Source organism: Syngnathus floridae, chromosome 12 (assembly GCF_059516105.1).
Source record: "Syngnathus floridae isolate MCC-2025c chromosome 12, RoL_Sflo_1.0, whole genome shotgun sequence".
NCBI lineage: Eukaryota > Metazoa > Chordata > Actinopteri > Syngnathiformes > Syngnathidae > Syngnathus > Syngnathus floridae.
Window position 1 is genome coordinate 7,785,633 of NC_142424.1, and position 23,022 is coordinate 7,808,654.

Sequence of the window (23,022 nt, forward strand, 5' to 3'; positions counted from 1 at the left end):
ATATAAATATACAGTATACATAAAGTAACAGCAATACAGTGACTTCATTGACAGACATAAGAATAACAACACACAATGCAATGACAAAGGTCGTAATGAAGAAACAAAAATAGAGACACTAAATAAAATGTAGATTATGCAGAGGATGATGCAGATAATTTATACATGTATAAAAAAGTAAAAAAGGTTTGAGAAACATTTATAAAAATGCAATCTCTTGACTAAGTCAATACAGTAAAGCTGTGTAGAGCATATATTCAATATTCCATATTAATTTTATGTTCCATCTGCAAAAACATATTTTTGAAGTTTAAAAAAGGATTAAAGTTTTAGATAAAAATATCTACAGAGGTAATTCATTCACCTAAAACAATACCTTGGTAACTATGGCTGGATAGACTCAAGCAAGGGTCCAACATACAGACTCAATCTGTCCTTTTAATATATAGACTTACTTAGTGTAGTTTCGAAGATATGTACTAGAGATTTTTGTAGTCTTATTTTGTGAAGATGATGATTAAAATGAATGAGTTTTTAAGCAGTGAAATGCCCATATGTATATTTTATTCAGATTATCAAATTCTTATCCTGAAATTAAGATTAGTAAATAGGCAAAGCTATACTGTAATAAGTAATATACTGTGAGTGGTGTTCCTTCATGAATTGAATTAAAAAGTTGGTCCAGAGAAATCTATTATTCACAGTGTACACACACACACACACACACACACACACACACACACACACACACACACACACACACACGCACACACACACACACACACACACACACACACTCACACACACACAATTTGTTGTTTTGTCATAATAGAACTGTAAGAGTGTAAAGAAGAAGAGCACGATATACTGTAGGTCGTCCTGGGTCCATGGTTTGGAGAATAAAACTAAAGAAAAAGCTCCGCTTTATTCTTCCTCCATCTGATACCCCCTTCCTCTTCCTCACTTGCAGCGCCTCCCCATTCTCCTTTATTCTCTTCCAATCTTTTCAAACTTTTCAGACCTGCTGCCTCTTTTGTTGCGGTTCCGTTGGCCATGAAATCAGCTATTAATGAGAACACAATGGCCGCGTGCAGAGCCGCCCGCTGTATTCAAATGTGACCACACGCCATCATCTCTGTGTGTCCAACTCTAAATAAACACTCACTCAACAGCCATTCATCTCTATGAATTAGTGTGATGGTTATTATAAATTCTTGAACTTGGTAAACTGCAACATGGGGTTACGTAAATGATTAGACAGTGGATAAATTACGCAATGTTTTATATATATACATATATATCTATATAATTTATATATTATTATATATATATATTATATTATTTATATATATATATATATTATATATATATATATATATATATATATTATATAAAACATATATATATATAATTTTTTATACAAACACGCACAATATATATATTTCTTTAGTTTTTTTTCATAAATAAATCCCAGGGATGAGATCCCATCACAATTTGCTATTTTTTTTGTCCTCATATTCTTGAATCTGAATATTTTTCCACATTTTCATAATTGAAAGGCTTGCCAACCCCCCTCAAGTTAAACACACTTCGGACACAAAGCTCCATGCATGCATACACATACAGTACAGTATGCTCGAGTAAACATTAGAAAGAACATGACCACAGGCAGAAAGAGCTCATGCTAATTTGAATCAATATTAGTGATGAATTTCCATGGGGGCTTTGTTTACTTCTCTTCCGTGCACAACGATCTGAGGGCGTTTTTTTATTTCTCATCTGTACACACTGTAGTCATCAATACCAAGCATGTGTGTGCACATGTTTGAATACCATTCAACTTTTGAGTTACAAATGGAGAGGGATTTTCGCCATAAGCATGTTGCTATTTTCTTGTGATTTAAAGAAAAATAGTTGCATTCGTTCCACCTTATAAAAACATTTTATTTTGCCAGGTTTACAACACAATGTGTAAATGTAATAAAGCTAATGAGTTATTTGGGTCATAATGACATTGTGAAAGGCAGATAAGTGAGTGTTTACATTTTGTTTTGTGCTAATTTAGGTAAGTCAAATGTTTGTGCACATGAAAACTTGGCAGCTGTCATTTGGAAGGAGCAAGTTCAGTACAAATTTATTTGATATACTCATTTACAAAGCATACACGGAAATGGGGTTTTTTTTGCCTGCTTTGCAAAGCAATGTTATGAGAACATGTGACATTTTGGAGATGGACTTGAACATAAATGTGACAAGCTTTTATGAAGGAACGGTAAATACAAGTTCCTCTGTGTTATGAGGCAAAGTTAGTTTTATAGAGAGTTGTTATTCATTAACCTAAGACTCAAAGGTTTGGGGGAACTGCTGGGACTCCTCCCCTTCACATGATTATTTAATGTCCTCTGGAGTGTAATTCTTTTAATCATAACATTTGATTTAACCTATTGATTTCCTTTCTGTCTGAAGCGCGAGAATCGGTGCTCGGGTTGCAGAATGAGGTGGGGTCTCTGACTTTTTAAACTTCTGATCAAAGGGGTGGGTAAGAAGGAGAAGAAAAGGAGCATCAATAATTGAGAACAACTACACAAGGCTGAATTAAAAATGACAGCAGATTAGTGGAGCTGATTAATATGACCAAAAGCGCCTCAGAGCTGAATCAAAGACATGCTACACATTTTATCTGGTTTTCTGGACAATGTAAAGTGCCGTATGCATTTATGTGCGATATTATGAGATGTTTCATTTATGGGCTTGGTTATTGTCCTTGACATTACTTGATATGTATGAGATTAAAGAATGTTAATTCATTTTTTAAAAGTTGTTTTTCTAATTTGCTTGATAGCTCAAATTTTATTTTTAAAACAAATTGGTATGTGATTTGTCAACTAAATAACCTTTCTCATTTAACAGTAATGAATGCCTCTTATTTGAATTTCAGCAATCTATCAAATATATTGATTAAAACAGACTGGGTTGATATGCCTCATGCCCAATTCTGTTTTTATTATTTTTTTTACATATTTCATCATAATCAGATTAGTACCTTTATTACAAGGAGGAAACAATGTACACATATTTAATGTGATATAAGATATAAAGTATAATACTTATTTTTACAATACATTTCAAATATTTGTATTGTTTAAAGGTAGCAACCATGTTAATGAATAAAACTGAAATGTGAAATTTCCATGTTTCCTCCAGAATTTCTTTTGTTACAAAATGCTGATGTAAATCAGCAGGAGTGAAGGGGTCAGATGTCAAAGGTCAGTCTCCCCTGGCACTTGCCTTTTGACCTCTCCTATACGTACACACTGACCTACATTACATGCATGGACTTTCGAACACGTTTCATATCTTCCAGAAATGTATTTGATTTGTTTTAAGATCAAATAAATTTACAGTAACAACAGTTTGATGATTTTATTTAAATCAAATGAACATGTTGGATCACATAAGCCTTAACATAAAACTAAAACATTTGATTTACAAAGCATTGTTACTCTTAAACCAGGTCATTATAATTATGAAAATAAAATTAGACTTTAAATCTTGTAATATACAATATGATCCTAAAAATGCAGTAATTTTTTTTTTCCAATCATCACATATCTATGGTCTAAATACAGACATGTATTTAATGCAGCAATATTGTCTCAGTGTGCAGCCTGATATTGCACTTAGAGGCCACCGAGCTGAATGTCAAAAAGTGTCGAAATAAACACTTCTCAAAAAGTGAAAACTAAATAAACAAACTTGGAAATAAAAATAGCATGGAGTAAAATTTGATTAAATTGTGAAAATAAAATGGTTTCAAATATGATCAGGGAAAAAATTGCACGTCTCTATGTTAAAAGGCAACACATGAGCAAAACAGAAGTGGATTACCCAAATAGTCACACACACACGCACACACACACACACATATATATATATATGTATATATATATAGTATATATATATATATATATATATGTACACATATACATAGTATATACAGTATATATACGTATATACTATGTATATACGTATATATGTATATGTATAGTATATACACACATATATACATACATACGCACGTACGCACGCACGCACGTAGGCACGCACGCATGCACACGCACGCACACACACACGCGCGCACACACACACGCACACACACGCACACGCACACACACACACACACACACACACACACACACACACACACACACACACACACACACACACACACACACACACACACACACACACACATATCTTCTGGGAAGACTTTCTACAAGAGTTTGGAGTGTATTTGTGGGGTTTTGTCTATTCATCCAGAAGCGTAGTAGGCCCGAGAGCACGGATGTCTCTTGATGTGTCAGTCAAAAGTTCTTCCACGTCAAACTCCTTCAAGCATGACTTTATGGACCTTGCTTTGAACACTTTGACATGTTAGAACAGAAAATGGCCTTCCCTGTAGCTACTATCTTGAAATTGGAAGCATATTGTTGTCCAAACTGTCTTTCTAATTTGAGATAAGAGAACCTAATTGTAACTTTATCTTATCCTACATGACATCTTGTTTTGGCTTTACTGTATTTATGAAACTATGCCGCTGAATCGGACTACTGTCAAGTGAATAATACGCTAAATTCTTGTGACAACATGTAATTTGAGGGAACAGTAAAGGCATGATGGACATTATCAACCCACTTCGGGGTGGAGACCTCCATTACCTTAAATGGATTACATTCAGCACTCCAGAAAAATCCCAAAACACACCCAACTGAGCTAGCAAAAAAAGGATCTTTGATGATAGTACAGTAGGCTAATATTAATTATTTTTAGTTTTTTTTTTTTCACCCCATCCTATTATGTACTATTGAGAAACTGAAATCCAACATCCAATCAATATACACTTGCACAATATACTTAAATATTAGGCTTTGTATCAACTGTGTAAGAAGATACAGTGCTTTCAAAACATAGCCTATAGAGTCTGGAGATGATAAATAAATACTGCCAGTTGGAAAATCAAAATGAAATGACGGTTAAAACAATAATCCAGATCCCAGTCGTGTGAATGTTGAATGTATACTCTATTTATTATTCTTGTGATATTGCTACAGTGGTTTCTTAAGAAATTAGTTTAATTTGACCATGCTGGTGACTCAAAACACTTTCCTCATTGAAATGAATAAAAATGCCATTAATCTGTTCCAGTTTACCCTAAAAAAAACTAACAAAACTTTTTGTATCGTGCAACAAATAAGTAAATTAGTAGTTCAAAATCAACATATAGAACTAACATAATTCAATGGATATTAAAGAAGTAAACAGTTTCTGCATAATGATTTATCCATTGACCACCTGCGGGCAGCAAAATACAATCATGCAGACATAAAGAAGAGTTCCACAACTACTATTTTTTTTTTTTTTTTGCTGAGGATAAAAAATATACAGTATGCCTCTGAGTATTGTTCTAATGGCTGTCTAAATATGTTGCTGCACTGTTTATGTTCAAATACCCTTTGCTTAAAGTGTTAGGTTTAGCCATTGCTTAAAGTGTTTTAATACCACCGCATTGATGCTATTTTCTTCGTCAGTCGATGGTGTTTTGTGTTGTTTGGTAGCATTAAGCTACACAGAAAGCTAATTTACTTTAATTCTAAGAATTTCTATTGAGAAGCTCATAAATTATCCCTGTGTTGCATTGTAATACTATATACCTTATTCTTGAAAGATTGTAGCCTCTTTTTTTCAAAAACATTGCAGAAGTCACTGTACAGATCCTATTTTCTATCTTGCTTCAGTTATCGTTTGGACAAATGTGAGTTCATCTGCATGTGAGAGCTGAGAGCAGACTGCAATTTTTTTAAGCATGATTATCGCCAATGACTCACCATTTGACACTGGCACAGCATTGCAAAATTGCTACCTGACAAGACATTTTTCTGTCCCTAGCTGCAGTTGAGTGCCAGTTTAAGAAGCAATTGGGCCTTTATGTCAATTTATGCGATTCCTTGGAAAGTTTGATCAAACAGGATTTGTTTTTGACAAACCATGCAGTGGAAGGCCTGCTCCTACTCTATAATGAAAACACTAACCTCCTGGATAAGGCTTTCACCGAAAGCCAAGAAAAGTCTACCTGGGGGGCTCCACTGAAACTCAGCATCAACCAAAAGCTTGATTCAGTGAAAGCTTCAGAGCATAATAAAGCTTTTCCCGTCACAATTTCTTGCCTTTGAACAGCTTGAAGTTGACTCATTTGTTATACACAAAGCTTCTCAAAATGGTGTTCAACAGCAATTAGGGTCCCAATGTCAATTGGCGACCTTACAAAAATCGCAAACCTCAGCTTTCGAATGCAGATGCCCGCGTGTCTGTTCAAACTGTACCCAGAAGAAAACAGAATAAAGGAAAGGTATTGTGACTTTTGGGATGCTCAGCATTTGAGGGGTTAGGTTTTAAGGGTTATTATGCATACGCTTTGTAAGAAAATCCTAAAAGATCAATCTCTTTAAAATAAATGGGGTGGGGGGGGTTGTTTGACAGAAAATTAATTGTTTTTTTGATATCGTTAGTGTAAGCTTGCCAAAACTAGTATAATGAAATTCAGATGGGAATAGAGTAAAATTAAGGTGTCGAGTTCATCACTGTTCTTGACGGTGTCAACTGCTTTTTCATAATATGCATACGCACGCTTGCAACCATCCCGACATGATTTTGAATCATTCTGTACATTTACAATATATTTTGATATTTAAAAAAAAAAAAAAACAGATGTTACAGAAGTCCCCTCATATTGTGCAATATTTCTGCAGAAACCCTGGGTTAGTGTACGAGGTCCAAACCGGTCGTCCCTTTGTCTCTTTTAGGCATTCAGGCACTGCATTAATAACTATGATGACAATTGGTACCACAGAAACCTCCACCAAGGCTAAAATTAAAGATAAAATGAAGAAAAAAAAAAAAAAAAGGGGTGATCACAAACCTCTTTCCTCAAACATTTATGCGGTGATAACACAAGGATCGGATATATACATTTCATGGGTGACAATAAATGTTTTACTCAGGGACTAAGCATTTCTGCTATTTGAACCATTACGGAACACACGTGTGATGTTTTGCTGAAGCGCAGGATAACCTAGAGAGCAGCAGCACTCCTTGAGTGTCTTGACTGACACACACAAAAAAAAGTACTTGTTTCTACAACTTGAATGCAGGGCGTTCACAGCTTGCTAGAGATATACTCTCTAATCTTGTGCTAAAATTGCGCAAGAGTCTATTGCACCTCTTTGCCAAGATCGTGCTGTTGTGAAAAACCACATTTATCAGTCCTCGTCTGACTGGTCCTTTTTGTGACTCTGGCCAGTGGAAGCTCCGGTGAGACAATTGAAATACCGCCTGCAGTTTCATGTCTAAGCGCAGTGGGAGAGGCTGAGCTTCAGCAGTCCCTCTGTGTGCATCTTGTAGAGGAGTTTGAACTCAGCAGGCAGCTGATGGGCCTCCTGCCATTTAGTGGTGAACTTGGTGCCCTTCTTGTCGTAGTAGTGATAAGGCAGCTCCTTCCCCGTGTTGGGGTCCCAGCCGAATGGCCAGAACCCGTACAGATGGATCTGGTCACACATAGAAGACGCCAACGTATACATCAGGATGCCGGTGCTCAGACGCTTTGGCGACAGCTGTTTGGTTTTCCAGTAGCTGGTGAGTCCAATTGAGAAGAACAATTCAGACAATAGTTCCATAGACGGCAGACCATAACACAGGCGAAGGAATTCTTTAGCGGAGTCATTTCATCTGTCAACATTCTTGCAATTTCCATGTTGTTACTCATTAAAACTTAAATAATTTGTACCAATACGGTGTTTAATTACAATAATTGGATTCGTTATAGCGATGTCGACAAATGGCGTCTCCCATCCTCTGCACACCGCTAAGCTAGAGAGTGGAAACTCTTCAAACCGGCCTCAACAAAAGACGCTCAGCAAGTGGTTGAGGTGCTAAAAGCCAGCCTGAGCTGCTTAAACGTGGTAATACTTCCCCAGCAGGTAGATTTAATGGGCTTGGTGAAGATTAGGCTACTGTAAGAGCGGCCCATTCTGCTACTACAACACTAAGAACCGGACTTAAATCCCTCTTTGCGGTTTCAACTCGGTGCCATACCTTTCACTAAATAGTACTTTCTTTATAATCTGGCTTCGGAGCCTAAATCTCCTCTTTGCCACACACACACACTATAAAAACAAATGTCAACATTTTGTCTGCAGCTGTTGTTCGAAAAATTTGATTTGAGTCAGAATTAGAAATACAACCATTTAAAATGTGCTTTGTAGCGAATGCAAATAAAGAAATATTAACTAAGAATACAAATATCACTTGTACAATTTAAATCTTATCTTAGAATAAATTCATTTGAAATCAGCTCCAAAAGCTCATCTATGAACTTAGTATTTGATAAAGATGAAAACCAAGAAAACAAAAATGTTTTTTCTTTCCATTAGTTCTCTTTAAATATAATAACTTTTGTTGGAAATCAATGGTGTAAATAGATCACATTACTATTACGAAGTATTACTAAAATTGTGCATGGCTTACTTGTTTATGTGCTGCATGATATTTCCAGGCCAGGCCAGCTGGACCTTCAGCTGCCCGCGATGTTCTACAAAGAAGTCCACCAGAGTCCTGGTCACTGTGGCTGACGTGTGGAAGAAGAATGCCGGGATCCAGAGAATTGCACCATCCAGCTTCTTCAAACTCAGAAAGAAGTTGTTCCTGTCCTGCACCGTCAATAAATTGTTGTAGTACTTCTCTAAGATACTCGGGTTAAAGGTTGTCATGTTTGTGCGCCGCCCAACATCTCTCTTAAAGACCTCTGTTGGTGCAAAGTTGCAGCGGAAGACAAAGTCAAACTTCTCAATCTGATCACCGCAACGTGATCCGGTGAGGATGCCGCTGTTGCCGACAACTGCGCAGGCATTGTAGTGCTTGTTCAGAACGGGTGAGACCTCGGGGAGGAGCGAGCGGAAGTTCTCGCCGATGGAGTAGACGTACTTGTGGCTGGAGTAGGCGTAATGCATCAGCTGGCCAATGCGGACTAGGCTGCGTGTTAATGTGAAATTGTGAGCAATGTCCACATACTGAGAGATTTCCTTCCTAGAAAAAGATTTTTTTTTCAGATATTATATAGCTTGATAATGTGATTGTGTTATTTTATTGTATATATACATACCTTTGTTGAATAAAAGCTGTGCTGTTGTACCTCCATTTAGAGGAATTCTTCAGGTCTTCGCTAAGGGCATTGGCCAGTGGCGTGAAAACTGGGTCCAGATACTTCAGTGCCAACTGGGAGCTAGACAGGCCAGGAGGAAAAAAGGAAAGCCTGGTACATTAATACTGACACGTCCACTAACTCCACCTGACTGATGTACTTGTTTTATTGGTTATTGAACGGCAGGAGAGCAAAGACACAAGACGTTTACAAGTCAGCAATGGACCACCAGCGAGCAGTATGTGATGGATGCAACATGTAAATCAGTTAGCTGCAGATTTGTTGGTGGGCTTGTGAGACAGTCTGAGTGCAAGCGTAGCATTTCAGATCTTTCCGGGTCTCTGAATGCTGTCACAACCTTGAAATGGAGTACATTTCAAGAATCATGACAGTTAATCAAATTTGAATAATAATTAAGATTTTGGCAGCAATTGTTTATGGGCAGATAACAAAACTGAGCAGGAAAACAGCTGCTGTGTCAGCTATGCACTTTGCTGGCTGTGCAGATTCTCCCATGCACTTAGGTCGTTTTAGCACCTTTGTGACAAACACGTTCTATATTCAGCAATGTTGTCAAATCCGACTTAACCAAAAGACACACTGTGAGTCAACTATAAGGCGATTTTAAATTGTGATATGATTTATTGATGGAAAAAGTGGCCCCCAGTATTAAAACAAATGTGTTTATTTTAATGGTGAGTTAGATACTTAATTAATCATTTGTTTTTATCCATGATTTACAGCCAGACTCACAGAATCGCATTCCCAAGAATTGTTCCTCTTGTGAAGATAAAATTAGTGCTACAGATATTGCAATGTGTCATTACACCCTGTTAGTGCACCAATGCTAAATATGTACTCACCTAAGATCAGGTTTGCGAGGCGGCCTTTCGCTGCAGAAGGAATATGAAACAAATACAGTGAGTCAAATTCAAACACTTTGAAAAAGTGAATCATCACAAAAACAAAATGGTGCCACCACAACTTTGTCAGAATTGTGCAACATCGCAAAGGGAGGTGTGAGTGTTTGTCCGCCATCCACCCAAAGACCTTTAAGTCTAACGTCCCTCAAAGCATAACCTTGGCCCACCGTGACAGCCAAGCGAGAAGGAAAATGATTACAGCAGGTGGGAAATGAATGGAGCACTTGTGCTGTAAATCAGAGTCAAGGGCAGTTTGCTGACTTCCAGAACCTTTGCTAGATCAACTGTGTTTTAGCATCACACTCTTGACCGCACATGAAGGATTTCAATGGTTGTGGACTGTAATGGCCCTGCTGAACCCAAGATAGAGAAAGTACAGTTCCTCTATAACCCGAGAAAAGACACAGAAGAAAATGAAATTGAACCGACGAAGCAGTTCTTACTAATCGATGATCAAAATAATCAACAACTAATAATTGAGTAATCGTTTGGAGCCATTTTTGATTTTTGTAGTCATTCATGAAAACAAAGAGATGATCTTTTGTGTCTAATAAAAGCAAGACATTCAAAACGTCTGGTTTTACTTTGGAAAATAATCACTGCACCAGTAACTGAATCATTAAAAAAAAGGTTAGTACATTAATCCCTCTTCTGTGTCAAAGGTTGTTATTTAGTTGTTTTTATCACCTAACGTTAAAAAAAAAAAAAAAACAATAAATGGGGGTGGTTTTGCAAGAAACACTTTTACGCAAAATAGACTTTTCTCCGATTATTCAATGGATTAAGCGATAGAATAATTGATTCTAAAAATATTTGATAGTGACAGCCTTAATGTTAATCCTCTCTATGACATTATTAAACAGTGAAGGCAACATCAGGCACACCTGCACAATCTTTTTTTTTTTTTTTTTTTTGACCAGGCGCGCACGTCACAATGACAGAGGCAAATTTTATCCTACAGTCCTTTGTCAGCTCAATTCTGTTGACCTTGTGTAAGACAATCCTTTGCTAGCCCTTTATAGGGTTAGGGAAAAAAAAACTATGGCAACTAGACAAATCCCTAATTATCCTTCTCAAATAGAGGGGGAAGCCCCCCAAGGGTGGTGTGGTGCCAGAGGGGGACATGCTTTTTTGACTTGAACCCACATTTTTGCAGTAGTGGCAATCGTTCCCCCTCAGAAGAAATAGGCATAGTGGTGGAAGTACAGATCACTCCACTGTTACAAAACAGTGGACAGAAGTGCAGGACAGCCCACTTAACATAATAACCACTCACACACACAATTTTAGACAATAAACTGATATATTAGTCATTATAAAACGTTTCTTGAAATCCTACCAATAAAAAACGCGATTGTGGGTCAAGCATAGCAATGTATACACACTTTGAGTAGCTTTCCTAGACATCAGTGTCCGCCATATTTGATGTGTCGGGCCCCTGCAAGTCAACTTGACTAAACTTCATAAAGCAACATCCAAAAAAGTGCACAAAGTTAATGTCTCTCATTCAGCCATTTACACGCGGAAATAGATTTGGAAAACATTGGCACCAAAATCAACATAATTATGTAGTACTTTTTTGTGTTAGGAATATTCCTTTTCACTGTAATATATATTGTGTCTGAACAAGATTGTATGACTATAATTTGCTAAAACTACTTATTGACTCAACTCACTTGAGTCAGTGACTCGACTTGACTTGCTCCCCCCCCACTGACTTACTAACTTGAGACTTAAAGGTTATGACTTGAGAAACACTTGCTTGAGACTGTTGTGCACATTTGCGACTTACTCCCATCTCTGGCTTACTGTATATTAGTACAAGTGACTAATTCACAATTGATAACGACTGGTAATGCAGTCCAACGTCTGCAGTCAGAGGATACACTGGGGCCCTCAACATTGGCTACTATGATGGATGAATTAGCAGCCATCCTCAGTAACACTGACCTGAATGAAATAATGCAACCTGGCTAGAACTTACCGATACCCTGCATGGAACATGTACATCCTCGGTCCCCCATTCGGTCCATATCTGGGGTTCCCGAGGAGGAAGTCCTTCTTTATGGACACGTAGCTGATGAGCGACAGAATGAGCAGCGCCACACTGAACATGACGAGCCCGAGTGCGCTAGCGATGCGCACCATGCTGCCTAGCCGTCAGTTGGTAGCCAAGACCGGCGAGAGGATGCGGCCGAGGGAGGACGACAGCGGAGGAGACGTGAACGCGAGGGAAAAAAAAAAGAGACAACAACAACGGCGCGGTATTAGCGGCTGACAGCGACCGTCTGCAAGGACGTCCCTGCAGACGGAGACTGCTCTGTCCTTAAAAAAAATCTAAAGGATTTCATAAGCTAAATTCGCGAGACGTTTGCGAAGCAAAAAAAAGGAAAGGGTAGCATAGCAGAATTTGTCCCTGATAACCTGCGGGCGGTGCAACGAAGCGACAGCAGTGTCCCTTTCGAATCATCCTCGATGCATCTGTCCTTCCTTCACCGTGTCATTAATCAAGACAGCGTCAGCTTTAAAGAGATGCGGCTCAATTGCCACTCTAATCACATAAACAGCATCCTTTAGCGAGGCGGAGCATCGTTCTGCACGTTGTAGGTGCAGGGAAGCTCTCCACCTCCGGACACTACATTATTCTACTCAGTTAAGCATTTACTGTAGCAGTCTATAAATAAGCAGTAATGGCAGAAGTAGTCAAACTCTGCACCCAAGTAGAAGTACCCACGTTTGTAAAAAAAAAGAAAAAAAAAAGAAATAAAAAATCACATTACATAGGCCAAAGTCCAGACTTTAAAATGTAAAAAAAGGCTGAATACAATTGTTTTGCACAAAATTAGTTTCTCTATTGCCAATTACTTAATCTAGTGCCAGTGCTGACAACAAAAGCATTACGAAAAAACAAAAAGCTATGTGACCTAAGTTTTTTATTATCTAAATTAGCTAACAATAACAGCTGAAAAAATATGGGCTTGAATTTTGTAAACAGCACAAATGGCGTTCGATTTGATTCGGTGGGCAGGCGGGTTAGACCTAGACGTGTTTAAAAAAAGGGCATTTTGCGCTGATGTGGGTGTGAACAGAGTCAACCTCATTGGAAATATCAACTGAGCATGAAAAAAAATACATTTTTTTCCACCTCAGGGGCCTGCCATTTTGTCCTCTACTGACTCCTGCTGGTGACTGCAATTGACATCACAGAGCCCACAGGCACACCTTGGGAACCAAATGTAGAAAATAGGTGACCTCTGACATAGGGGGCGACGTGGCTCAGTGGTAGAGCGGTGGTCTCCCAACCCAGAGGTTGGGAGTTGGATCCCCCGGCCATTGTGACCATGTCGAAATATCCTTGAGCAAGATACTGAACTGAACTATAGTGAACTGATACTGAGTTGCTCCTGATGCTGTGTCATCAGTAGGTGAATGTCAATTTAGCGTGAAGCACTTTAAAGGCTTTAACTGGTGGAAAAGCTCTACAAAAGTGAAAGGCCAATTACCATTTGCAAACTGAGCCTGTTGGTTCTGTGATACAGATTTTATTGAAGTTATGATACAAAAATCTGCTTTGTTTCTTGACTTTGTTTTCTAATTCAGTGAAAAAGAGGCAGACAGATAAGAATTGGCATACAGACAGGCTGTCAAGGCTACTGACATTTCATCAGTGACCTTTCTGCTGGTCTTAATTCTGGATTGAGCCTACACACACGTGGACATGTTAGGCTTTGTAAATCCTGTCAAACGGACACATAGATTAAGATCCTGATATCGCTCATCTAATGTATCTTCCAGCAACACTTGAGTGGCATGTTTTTAAGCGGAAACACAATCAGCTTTAAAACACAAAGCTTACAGTTGTGATGATTCTGATGAGTTTGTCTTCTTTATTTTCATGTTACTTCAGGCACTTTTTGCTACTAACTACTGTATGTATGATTTTTCATTAGTTGGTTCCCTTTACTTCTGTTGTTGGAGGTTGGAAGATGATCTCTGCAGTGTGAAGATGTAGCCTCACTCAGTATGTCTAAAGTCAAATTGAAGGCACGAGATTTCATAATTCATCATCCCAACCTCGAGATTGTACCTTTTCCTTTCTGAAGATGAGGTGTGTGTTTTGGTTTGTGTGCATGCACGTGTGTGTGTGTGTGTGTGTGTGTGTGTGTGTGTGTATGGGAGAGAGAGAGCACGAGAGAGAGAGAGAGAGAGAGAGAGAGAGAGAGAGAGAGAGAGAGAGAGAGAGAGAGAGAGAGAGAGAGAGAACTGATCGATTAATCGACAACATTTCGATTATCAAATTAATCAACTATTGTAATAAGAATTTATTTTGAGCCATTGTTTAACCTAAAATTGTCCAAATCCCCTAATGTTAGACTTTCAACAGCAGTATTTAATTAAATATTGTATTCATTCATAAAAACATACTCATTATATATATTTTTTAATTTAAATAGAGACTTTTGCAAACTGGAAAACAATCACCACACCAGGAACGGAATGGGTTTCGAAAAGGTTGGTGAGTGCAACATTAAACGTTCTCATGTGATATTAATTATTGTTTAGTTGTTTTTTATAGTCACAAAACAATATCAAATGAACAAGAATTATTGGTTAAAAACAGTAAATGCAGGCAAAAAGGTTTTGTAATACACTTTCAAGCAAAATGAAATTGTATCTGACTGATCGATAGAATAATCGATTCTAAAAATATTTCAGTGACAGCCCTAGTTATAAACATTAAAAAGTTTCACTCTTTGAGGGTTTTTTTTTTTAATGAAATCCCTTTAGCATATGTACAGATGTAGGCCTACCTACCTAGTGACGGGCAAGTCTTTACGACTGCCTAACTTCCTTCCATACCTTTTTTGGTCTCATTCTCATATTTGCCACCATTCAAGTACCTCCATCCATTCATTTTCAATGTTTTTTCCTCCTTCCTCATTCGGGCTGCAGGTATGCTGGAGCTGCTGACGTGATAGTCGCTCAACTTAGAATACCTGTGCAAGAGTAACAGAGAAAGAGAAAAAGCTGTTACCAAGCAACCCAGCTGTGTCGAGGCTACAGGCAAAAGACGAAGAGGGGGAATGGGGGATGTGGTAAGGAACATGAAGTGAGAGATTGAAGGAAGGAAAGACGGTATGATGAGAGTGAAGAAGGGAGGGGCAGGAGAGCATAAAGGGACGAGGATAAAGCGTTGGTCACAGGCCACTGATTAGAGTCTCTCCGGCCAATCAATTTGAGCGGGTGCGTGACCACAGCGATCTAGCATCCATCACACGCACGTGTACACAATGGAAGACTCGTTCATTACTGGGGAATTCGGCAAAAGAAGAAAACTGAAATACACTCCCTCCCAAAAGTATTGGATGCGTAAGGACAGGTTGTTTATTTTTTTTCTGATGAATGTGAGACGAGATCGTGCCACTTGCCACTGGGACAGCGAGGTGACAAAAACGGTGAAACCTGTCCTCTTCCGTTGATCATGCATGATGGGAATTTGCCACGTCACTGAATAATCTTGAACTTTTTCGTGTGCTGTGAAATCATTGGTGGGCCAATAAACTGCTTAAAATGCTGCTTGAGACTGGACCCTCGCCCCCTCCCTCCCTCACACCCCACCTTTACTTTTTCTCACTCACTGAACAAAGCTGCACATTGAGAAATAGATGACTAGGTGCGTCTGAAGTCTCGAGTGCAAAAGAGGTGAGAAACATAACACCATTTTATTCTTGTAAAATAATGATTTTATTTTAACTACACAACCTTTAGTGTGATAAAAATGTTGGTGTGAACACTACAATATGGCTTTTTTTTTGGATGTAGACCAGAATAGCACACTACAATGTGAACACATCCTTAGCTAAATCATGTTTTCCTACAAGGGACAACTGCTGCATTAGACCAATGTTATAGATCGGATGAAGGATCGCTGACAGCTGGGATTTTAAACAGGATTATCGGACCCTGGGGCTGATATGATCCGGGCCTGCAGCCCTGCCCTCCTGAGTTGTCGTATCGCCAGGCTATTTTGGATCCGATTTCGCTCTTAATCAGCGGGAGTCTATTTTTTGACATTTTCGTCACATGAATAGTTATTACCCAGCAAAGAAATTCTTCAAAGACAACTCAGCCAAACATTTGAGATATACAAGAAAATTCCTTTAGCAAACCAGTTTGTTCTTTTTGAAGCGGCTATTCCACTGGCATGCAGTCTTGCGATTTTTAGGTAATAAGTAAATGATTATGAATAGTTCTATCCTGCTGACAAACAAACAATGATGAACAACAATAACTTGTATCTTTGCGCATTCTGTGCCTGGCAGCGGTGATAATAATGTAAATAAATAAAAACCATTACCTACATTAACTGTTTTCATATGTTGAATTAAAAAAAAAAAAATGTAAAAAACCCTGTAGCTTCCTGGTCTGTCTTTGTCTCCTTCATTATTTCTGAGGATCCCAGATGTCAGAAGTCAGCTGTTTCACTGATCAGTCTATCCCTAAACACTATTGATCTGCCCTGATGCAAACTGCCATTCATCTGTTTAGATGATTTTAGCCTATGTAAAATGTCATGAGTCTCACAACCAATTTTTCTCCATCCACCATTATTTATTCACGTGCTGTTTTTGTTATGATACTACTACTACTAATACTAATAATAGTAGTAATAATGACTTTAATAAATGGATATAAACCTCTTGTTGAAAATAAAAGTCGATTACTGTTACGTGAGCTGGACTATATAAATAACATTGTATCGTATATATAAAAATAAATAAGTAAAGCTAAAACATATGTAATGGCTGAAAGTAAATAGAATCATCTAGAAAGGCAGTGTAGAAAAAATGCACTGATGAAAATATAAAAACATACAACAAAAACAAATCTGATTCATTGTGTTCACTTGTCCGAATAATAACTGGACATTTCTCCTGGAACTTATCAATATCGCATATTTCTATAAGCACCCGTTGATTCTGTCTGTCTGTCTGTTTCTCTTGTACACTGTACTGACCTCCCAACTCATCAGACGGAATAAACAAGGACAGTCAGACACATGAGGCATCCCAGCCTTCATCTCTGAAAATGAGAATCTATGCTGCTGATTATGGGATGATGAAACTGAAAATGAAAGTAAATGTGTTCAAGGGAGAGGGTGTGATTGACACCAAATGGGTGATGGGAATTTATAGATAAGAGCCACTAGCACGGGAACAGAGGAGTAAGTCATATTACTTCATTTCCATCAACTAATCTATTACCCAGAATCCCAAAAGTAATCATCTGCTATAGGAACACATAATCAATCTCTGTTAGTTACACCTGAATAGATACAGAATTTAAATTAAACCGAGCGAAACTGTAGTCTTAAAACAGAAGGTTAACCGAACAAGTAAGAAAATAGACATTTAAATGGACCTGGTAAACTACCTTTAAAACTATAAATCAACATTTCTCAGCTTTGACAAATATTTGTGAATAAACTGTCTCAGTCAGTCATTTCCAAATACATCCTAATTATAGTAAAATGCACAATAATGTAAGATAAGAATTTAGGAATGACAAATTATCAAAATAATTGATTTGATTTATTTTGAATTATTCAAGGGTGTGGTGCAGAGGACTTATTTCGGAAATAAAAAAACAACACGATACACATTAGTCAGGAATCACAAAGTGGACTGCAAACATTACACTCAATATCTATACAAATATTAGTTTTATATATACCATAACTATTGTAGACTAATCTAATCATTCACTCTGACACACAAGCCATTGTTTCTTTGCAGTTAACGAGATTAGCCATCACTGTCATATGTGTTTACTTTCTGATTATTCCCATCACTTTGGATTGGAGAACAATGGCGACCATCAAAGCAGATATGATGAACGACACTTTCCGGTCTGTCTCCGCTGACTGCGTCACCTGATAGTGACTTGGCAACTGGTTGTTTCATCATGAATCATTCACTATTAATAAAACTGGAAGTAAGGTACATCTGTTTGATATCGATTAGGTAAAAAGTGAGAGGCATTTTTTAAAGAAACTTTCCAATTTATTAATGCATGTACTGTTTTTATTTATGGTTGGTTAAACTATTTCAATGACAAAATTTTCGAATCACTAGTTACTGTGATATTTTCGCCTCTAATACACACTGCGATTCATCAACAGTTATGTGTAATGTCTTGAAATCTCATAAAACTTGACAATGACTGTGATCAGTCAGCAAGATTCAATCAGTATTCATTTGAGGAGCCCGAGATGTCAGGTTACGGGATGATTTAGATGTCAGGAAAACAAAGTAACAAGCTTCTAAACAATGGCGACCTTCCCAAAGGTGGATACAGTCATGGCAGCAGTTTAATCAGACTAGGTTTGGTGTCCTTTCTTTCTTGTTATTCTACAGAGCTGTTCAAGACTTCTTTTGGACAGACCTTGGAATTTGCCTCCAGCAAATTGCCTTATCTCATGGACTGTTTTTTCCCCTTTGCTTTGCTTGCTCATTTTCACATATACAGCAAACAACCAAACCACTTGTCTTCCTCCTATGTTGTAATATGTAGAGATGATGACCTATTGATTTCTGCTTTCGGCATGTTTGACAAGAAGGTGGCTGCTGGAATACACTCAGGGCATAATCTTACTTGTTCACTAATTAACACTTGACTTACTATACTGAGACTGAGGTGTTGACAGCTACAAGCAACACATGACTGATGGGCCTGTATATGTGCCTGCAGTTAAATTATTCTGGCCATATTTCTAGAGATTATGCTATTTAGCATTAAGACACTGACTGAAAGGAAATGAAAGCCCTTTGTTATTCTCAATATTTATTATTGAACTACCATTAACCCTACAAAATGCTAAGAAATGGATGGGTGTGGATTACTCAACAATCTAAGGTGCTGAAATAACAATAGACAAACTCAGGTTTGTCATAAATCAGGAACTGCATACAGTAGGGGAATAAATAACCCACAGTAGATGACACCTTAATGTCTTAAAACAAAATGAATTGTACTTGGTACAAAACTGAACCTATTGGGAAATGATGCGTAAGTAGAACAAGTTCAAGGAACCAACTTCCAGGGAGTAGCGATGGGTGTCAGCCAGTGCTAATGGTCTAAATCAGGGGTGTCAAACTCACTTTTTTCGCGGGCCGCATTGTCGTCATAGCTTCTTTCGGAGGGCCATTATGACTGTCAACCCAAATAAATGTATGAGCACCTCACATTATATATAGTAAAAGCTACAAAACAAACTGACAAATAACTTGTTTTCAAATCAGACGAGTAAAAACTGATCAAATATATATAAAAAAAGATATTATTAAAAGTGAAGACAATTTGCAATTCTAGTAATGACACAGAAATTTGATGCACAATTTGTCTTCGTGGGCCACATAAATTGATGTGGCGGGCTGTATCTGGCCCCCGGGCCTTGAGTTTGACACCTGTGGTCGAAATAAATTAAATGGCAGTGGTAGAGCGAGAAGGGTTTGGACTCCCCAGTTGGCAAACCAGATAATTGACTTTTGGGTATTTTCAAAAATTTTCATGGAATTTCTTTCCACATTTTCCCCCATTCCCCCATAGGGGAAAAATAATGCATCGTTATTAGCATTTTCTGAAGAATCTTTGGGGTTTATCATAAAATAAAATATTGTTTTGTGGACACACATATGCTTGCCTTGCCCCCACCCCCTTGCCTTAAAATATCGTAGCTCCACCAGTGGTAGCTGGTTGTTGAAAATGTTTGTCATGTGGTCAGAAAATAATATTCCGGTACGTACATGCAAACAAATCATCGTGTACATACGGCCCATAATGTAAAACACATGATTTCTATTAAAATAGTTATGTATTCTGCAGGCAATTTTTAATGCAACACCTACCTCAATATAAGTAAGTGAATATCCATCGATCATGTGTTTCGCACCCCTACAAATATGCACACTGGACAATACGATAAATTGTGTGTGTGAGTGTGTGCACGTGTATGTGTGCATGCGTGTTCTAACTAAATGGAGGGGTCTAATCACCTCACGGGGAGGAACCTCTTCTCCTTCCGCCGCCTTTTAACATTAACGGATATTAACGGCCCCCAATGCTCCTCTGTTTCCTACTGAGAAATGAAATACATCATTAATGGTTTATCACAAACATGCGCTAATGCTTGATGCAGACAGACCTCTTACCATTAATAAATGATGGCGCTTGGGGTGGGGTGCTTTGAAAGCTGACAAGGCCAAAAGGGGCAGTTGGATCCGTTTCAGATATTTAACAGGAGAGAAAAAGAAATGCTTGATTTGCTCCCATTTTGTGTGGCTATGATGTCATCAGATCTGTTTAATCAGGCTGTGCTCTGCTAGGAAAGGTTGACTTGCCACTTGGGCCATGCAAAGTAGCACTTGTGGATAAAATATTTTGGTCAGGTTTGATTTCTGTTGATGAACCTTCAGAACTCAATGTTAACCTCTCAATTAAAAATTAAAATTTTAGCTCAGCTCAATGTTATCGAAAACAAGGTTCACGCTGTACAATTCAGTACTATACTCTGAGCTCCATTTTAATAGCCTTGCACCTTGCTCCCTCCAAAACTGAGAAATGAGAATTAATCCCACTTACCGTATTTTCCGGACTATAAGGTGCACAGGACTATAAAGCGCAACTTCAATGAATGGCTCATTTTAAAACTTTGTTCTTATATAAGGCGCACCGAACTATAAGGCGCACCATTAATGCATCATGTCAGATTTTGAATCCAAATCAAATCATTCTCCATTTCATCTTTTTTATTTCAACTTCAGACGTAACAAATTACTTTATAATCACACAATAATGATCCATAGCCTTTTTGATTCATAATTCATGGTCTTCAGCGGACCACTTATGATTGATTTTATGACACAATGCTTCGCGCCAGTTTAAATTTAGGAATTTGGTCCATATATAAGGCGCACCGGACTATAAGCCGCACTGTCGGCTTTTGAGAAAATTTTAGGTTTTTAGGTGCGCCTTATAGTCTGGAAAATACGGTACATTTTCACTACTTTACAGGTTAAGGCTGCTTCAGCTGTGCTTGCCATATAGGCCTATAGAGTACTGTATGTCCCAAGTGCCACTCTCCAACAGCCCTACCCTGCATAATGCGTTCAAAAATAACCAAGTATATGAGCTGCAGCAGAATTTGATCAGATTTCAACGCCATAGATTGGTTTTTATCTAACAAAGGACTGGGGTAGGATGGTTAGAGGATGGAGCATCCTGTGTGTGGTGAGGACTTACTGTATATGGATGGCATGACTTCAAGTGTAAGGCTATAATAAACCCTACATAAGAAAATAGCATAAAAGGTTGTTAAATGAAATAGTTAGCAAATATCACCTCTGCTCATATTGTTTTTCGTCCCCATCCGTTCCTCCATTTGAACCTACTTTAAAAAGTGACCCTCTTGTCCAGTATCCTCCCGGCTCCCTTGTGTGCTGATTAACCCTTCCTCAGAGGCCACGATTCCTCTCTCTGCTCCTGTCTCATTTGTTGTAATAACATCTTTGCCCCGTCGCCTCGTTTAACTTTTCCAATTAAAAGAGGAAGCTTACTCTATTAACCCCGCGCCTCCTCCTGCCATATTTCCGAGCTAACGTTGTTTTGTAGAGGGCCATAGGGACACCTAGGCAGCTGTATTTCAATCGTAAACTGGCAGTGGTCCTTGCGTGGTGACAGCGAACGGCAGGCGTGATGGTGAATTATGGGACATGGATGGAGAGGGCAAATCATACGTTTGTATCTTGTCTGGCAACCCATCTATGAAAACTGCAGCCTTGTAGCGCTTGTCAATTTTACTCTCCTCCTCCACGATCGTTTGCTGTAATTTCTTCTTTCATAGTATCATCTTGCAAGTGCTAAAAATATGAGAACTAACATACAAAATGTGAGTGGTACACCCAAATTGCACTTATTCTGGTAGTGATCGTGATTTTCTTCATTATTTATTGCAGCATTCCAACAAATTGGAATGTCTGAAATTTCAGATCTCAGAATAGCATAAGTGTGATAGAACTCATCTGCCACTTCAACCACCTGCCAATTCCAGTTTCTTGTCAAAGCTTAGGGGTCAGGCTAGTTAATTGATTTTGGGTATTTTCTGATTTTCTGGGATTTTTTTTTCATATTTCCTTTCGTCCTCCTTAGGGAACATACTGTAATGAATGTTAAACTGTGTTTCCTCAAAACAAAAAATATCTTTTGCTACCCCATGGTCCCCCCCAATGGAAAAAAAATCTTAGCTCCGCCAGCGAACCCAGTCCCCACTATATGATCAGTTGACAACTCCGCCATTTTCTTCACCTGAATGTCCAGAATATGCAGTCACGAGTCCAATAAGCCATCCACAATCATGGAATTGTAGCGTAGGGTGTCCTCGTTCACTTGATGCCAATTAACTTTAGAAGTATTACAAAATCATCCATGCATGAAGCTATTCATAAAGGTTGAAAATATCAAAATGGACTTATGGACTTCAACTGACTTCTTTAATGCTGTATAACCCAACATCTTTGTAAAAGATTTGTAACTTGGACAAGGACACAAGGTTTAAGGACACCAGGTTTTAATTTCAAGATTTAGTTTCTGACCCTGCTTGTCTTCATCATACCTGTCCTTACATTTAGAAGAGCAGGCACTGGCTGTCTGCCTTCCTTAACACATTGTAAGGTCAGGCCACAAAGATCTTATAGATTGGCTCCAGTAATTAAAAAAGGCACCACATAATTGCTCTGTCGACAAATTATATCACAGTGACATTGTCATCATGAGTCCACTACAATCTTA

At 38.2% G+C, this 23,022-nt stretch overlaps 1 protein-coding gene across 3 annotated transcripts; it reads right to left on the reverse strand.

The window, feature by feature from the left end:
• Positions 1-5,064: 5,064 nt before the first annotated feature.
• Positions 5,065-12,869, reverse strand: st8sia3 (ST8 alpha-N-acetyl-neuraminide alpha-2,8-sialyltransferase 3). Of its 3 annotated transcripts, XM_088392574.1 has the most exons (6): positions 12,161-12,850; positions 10,117-10,146; positions 9,215-9,334; positions 8,856-9,138; positions 8,581-8,762; positions 5,065-7,686 (listed from the first exon to the last, which is right to left on the reverse strand). In XM_088392574.1, the coding sequence occupies exons 1-6, from the start codon at positions 12,322-12,324 to the stop codon at positions 7,404-7,406; spliced, it is 1,062 nt and encodes a 353-aa protein (XP_088248700.1). In that variant the 5' UTR covers positions 12,325-12,850; the 3' UTR covers positions 5,065-7,403. The 3 variants fall into 3 exon arrangements, with proteins under 3 accessions (XP_088248700.1, XP_088248701.1, XP_088248699.1); XM_088392575.1 differs by having other exon boundaries at positions 5,065-7,601; positions 8,581-9,138; positions 12,161-12,869; XM_088392573.1 differs by having other exon boundaries at positions 8,581-9,138; positions 12,161-12,846.
• Positions 12,870-23,022: the final 10,153 nt, after the last annotated feature.

Coding starts and splice junctions, on each gene's coding strand:
- st8sia3 (XM_088392573.1), bottom strand. CDS start 12,324: ATGGTGCGCATCGCTAGCGCACTCGGGCTCGTCATGTTCAGTGTGGCG. Junction 10,147..12,160: donor ATGTTCCATGCAGGGTATCG/GTAAGTTCTAGC, acceptor TTCCTTCTGCAG/CGAAAGGCCGCCTCGCAAAC. Junction 7,687..8,580: donor ATCATGCAGCACATAAACAA/GTAAGCCATGCA, acceptor TGGACTCACCAG/CTACTGGAAAACCAAACAGC.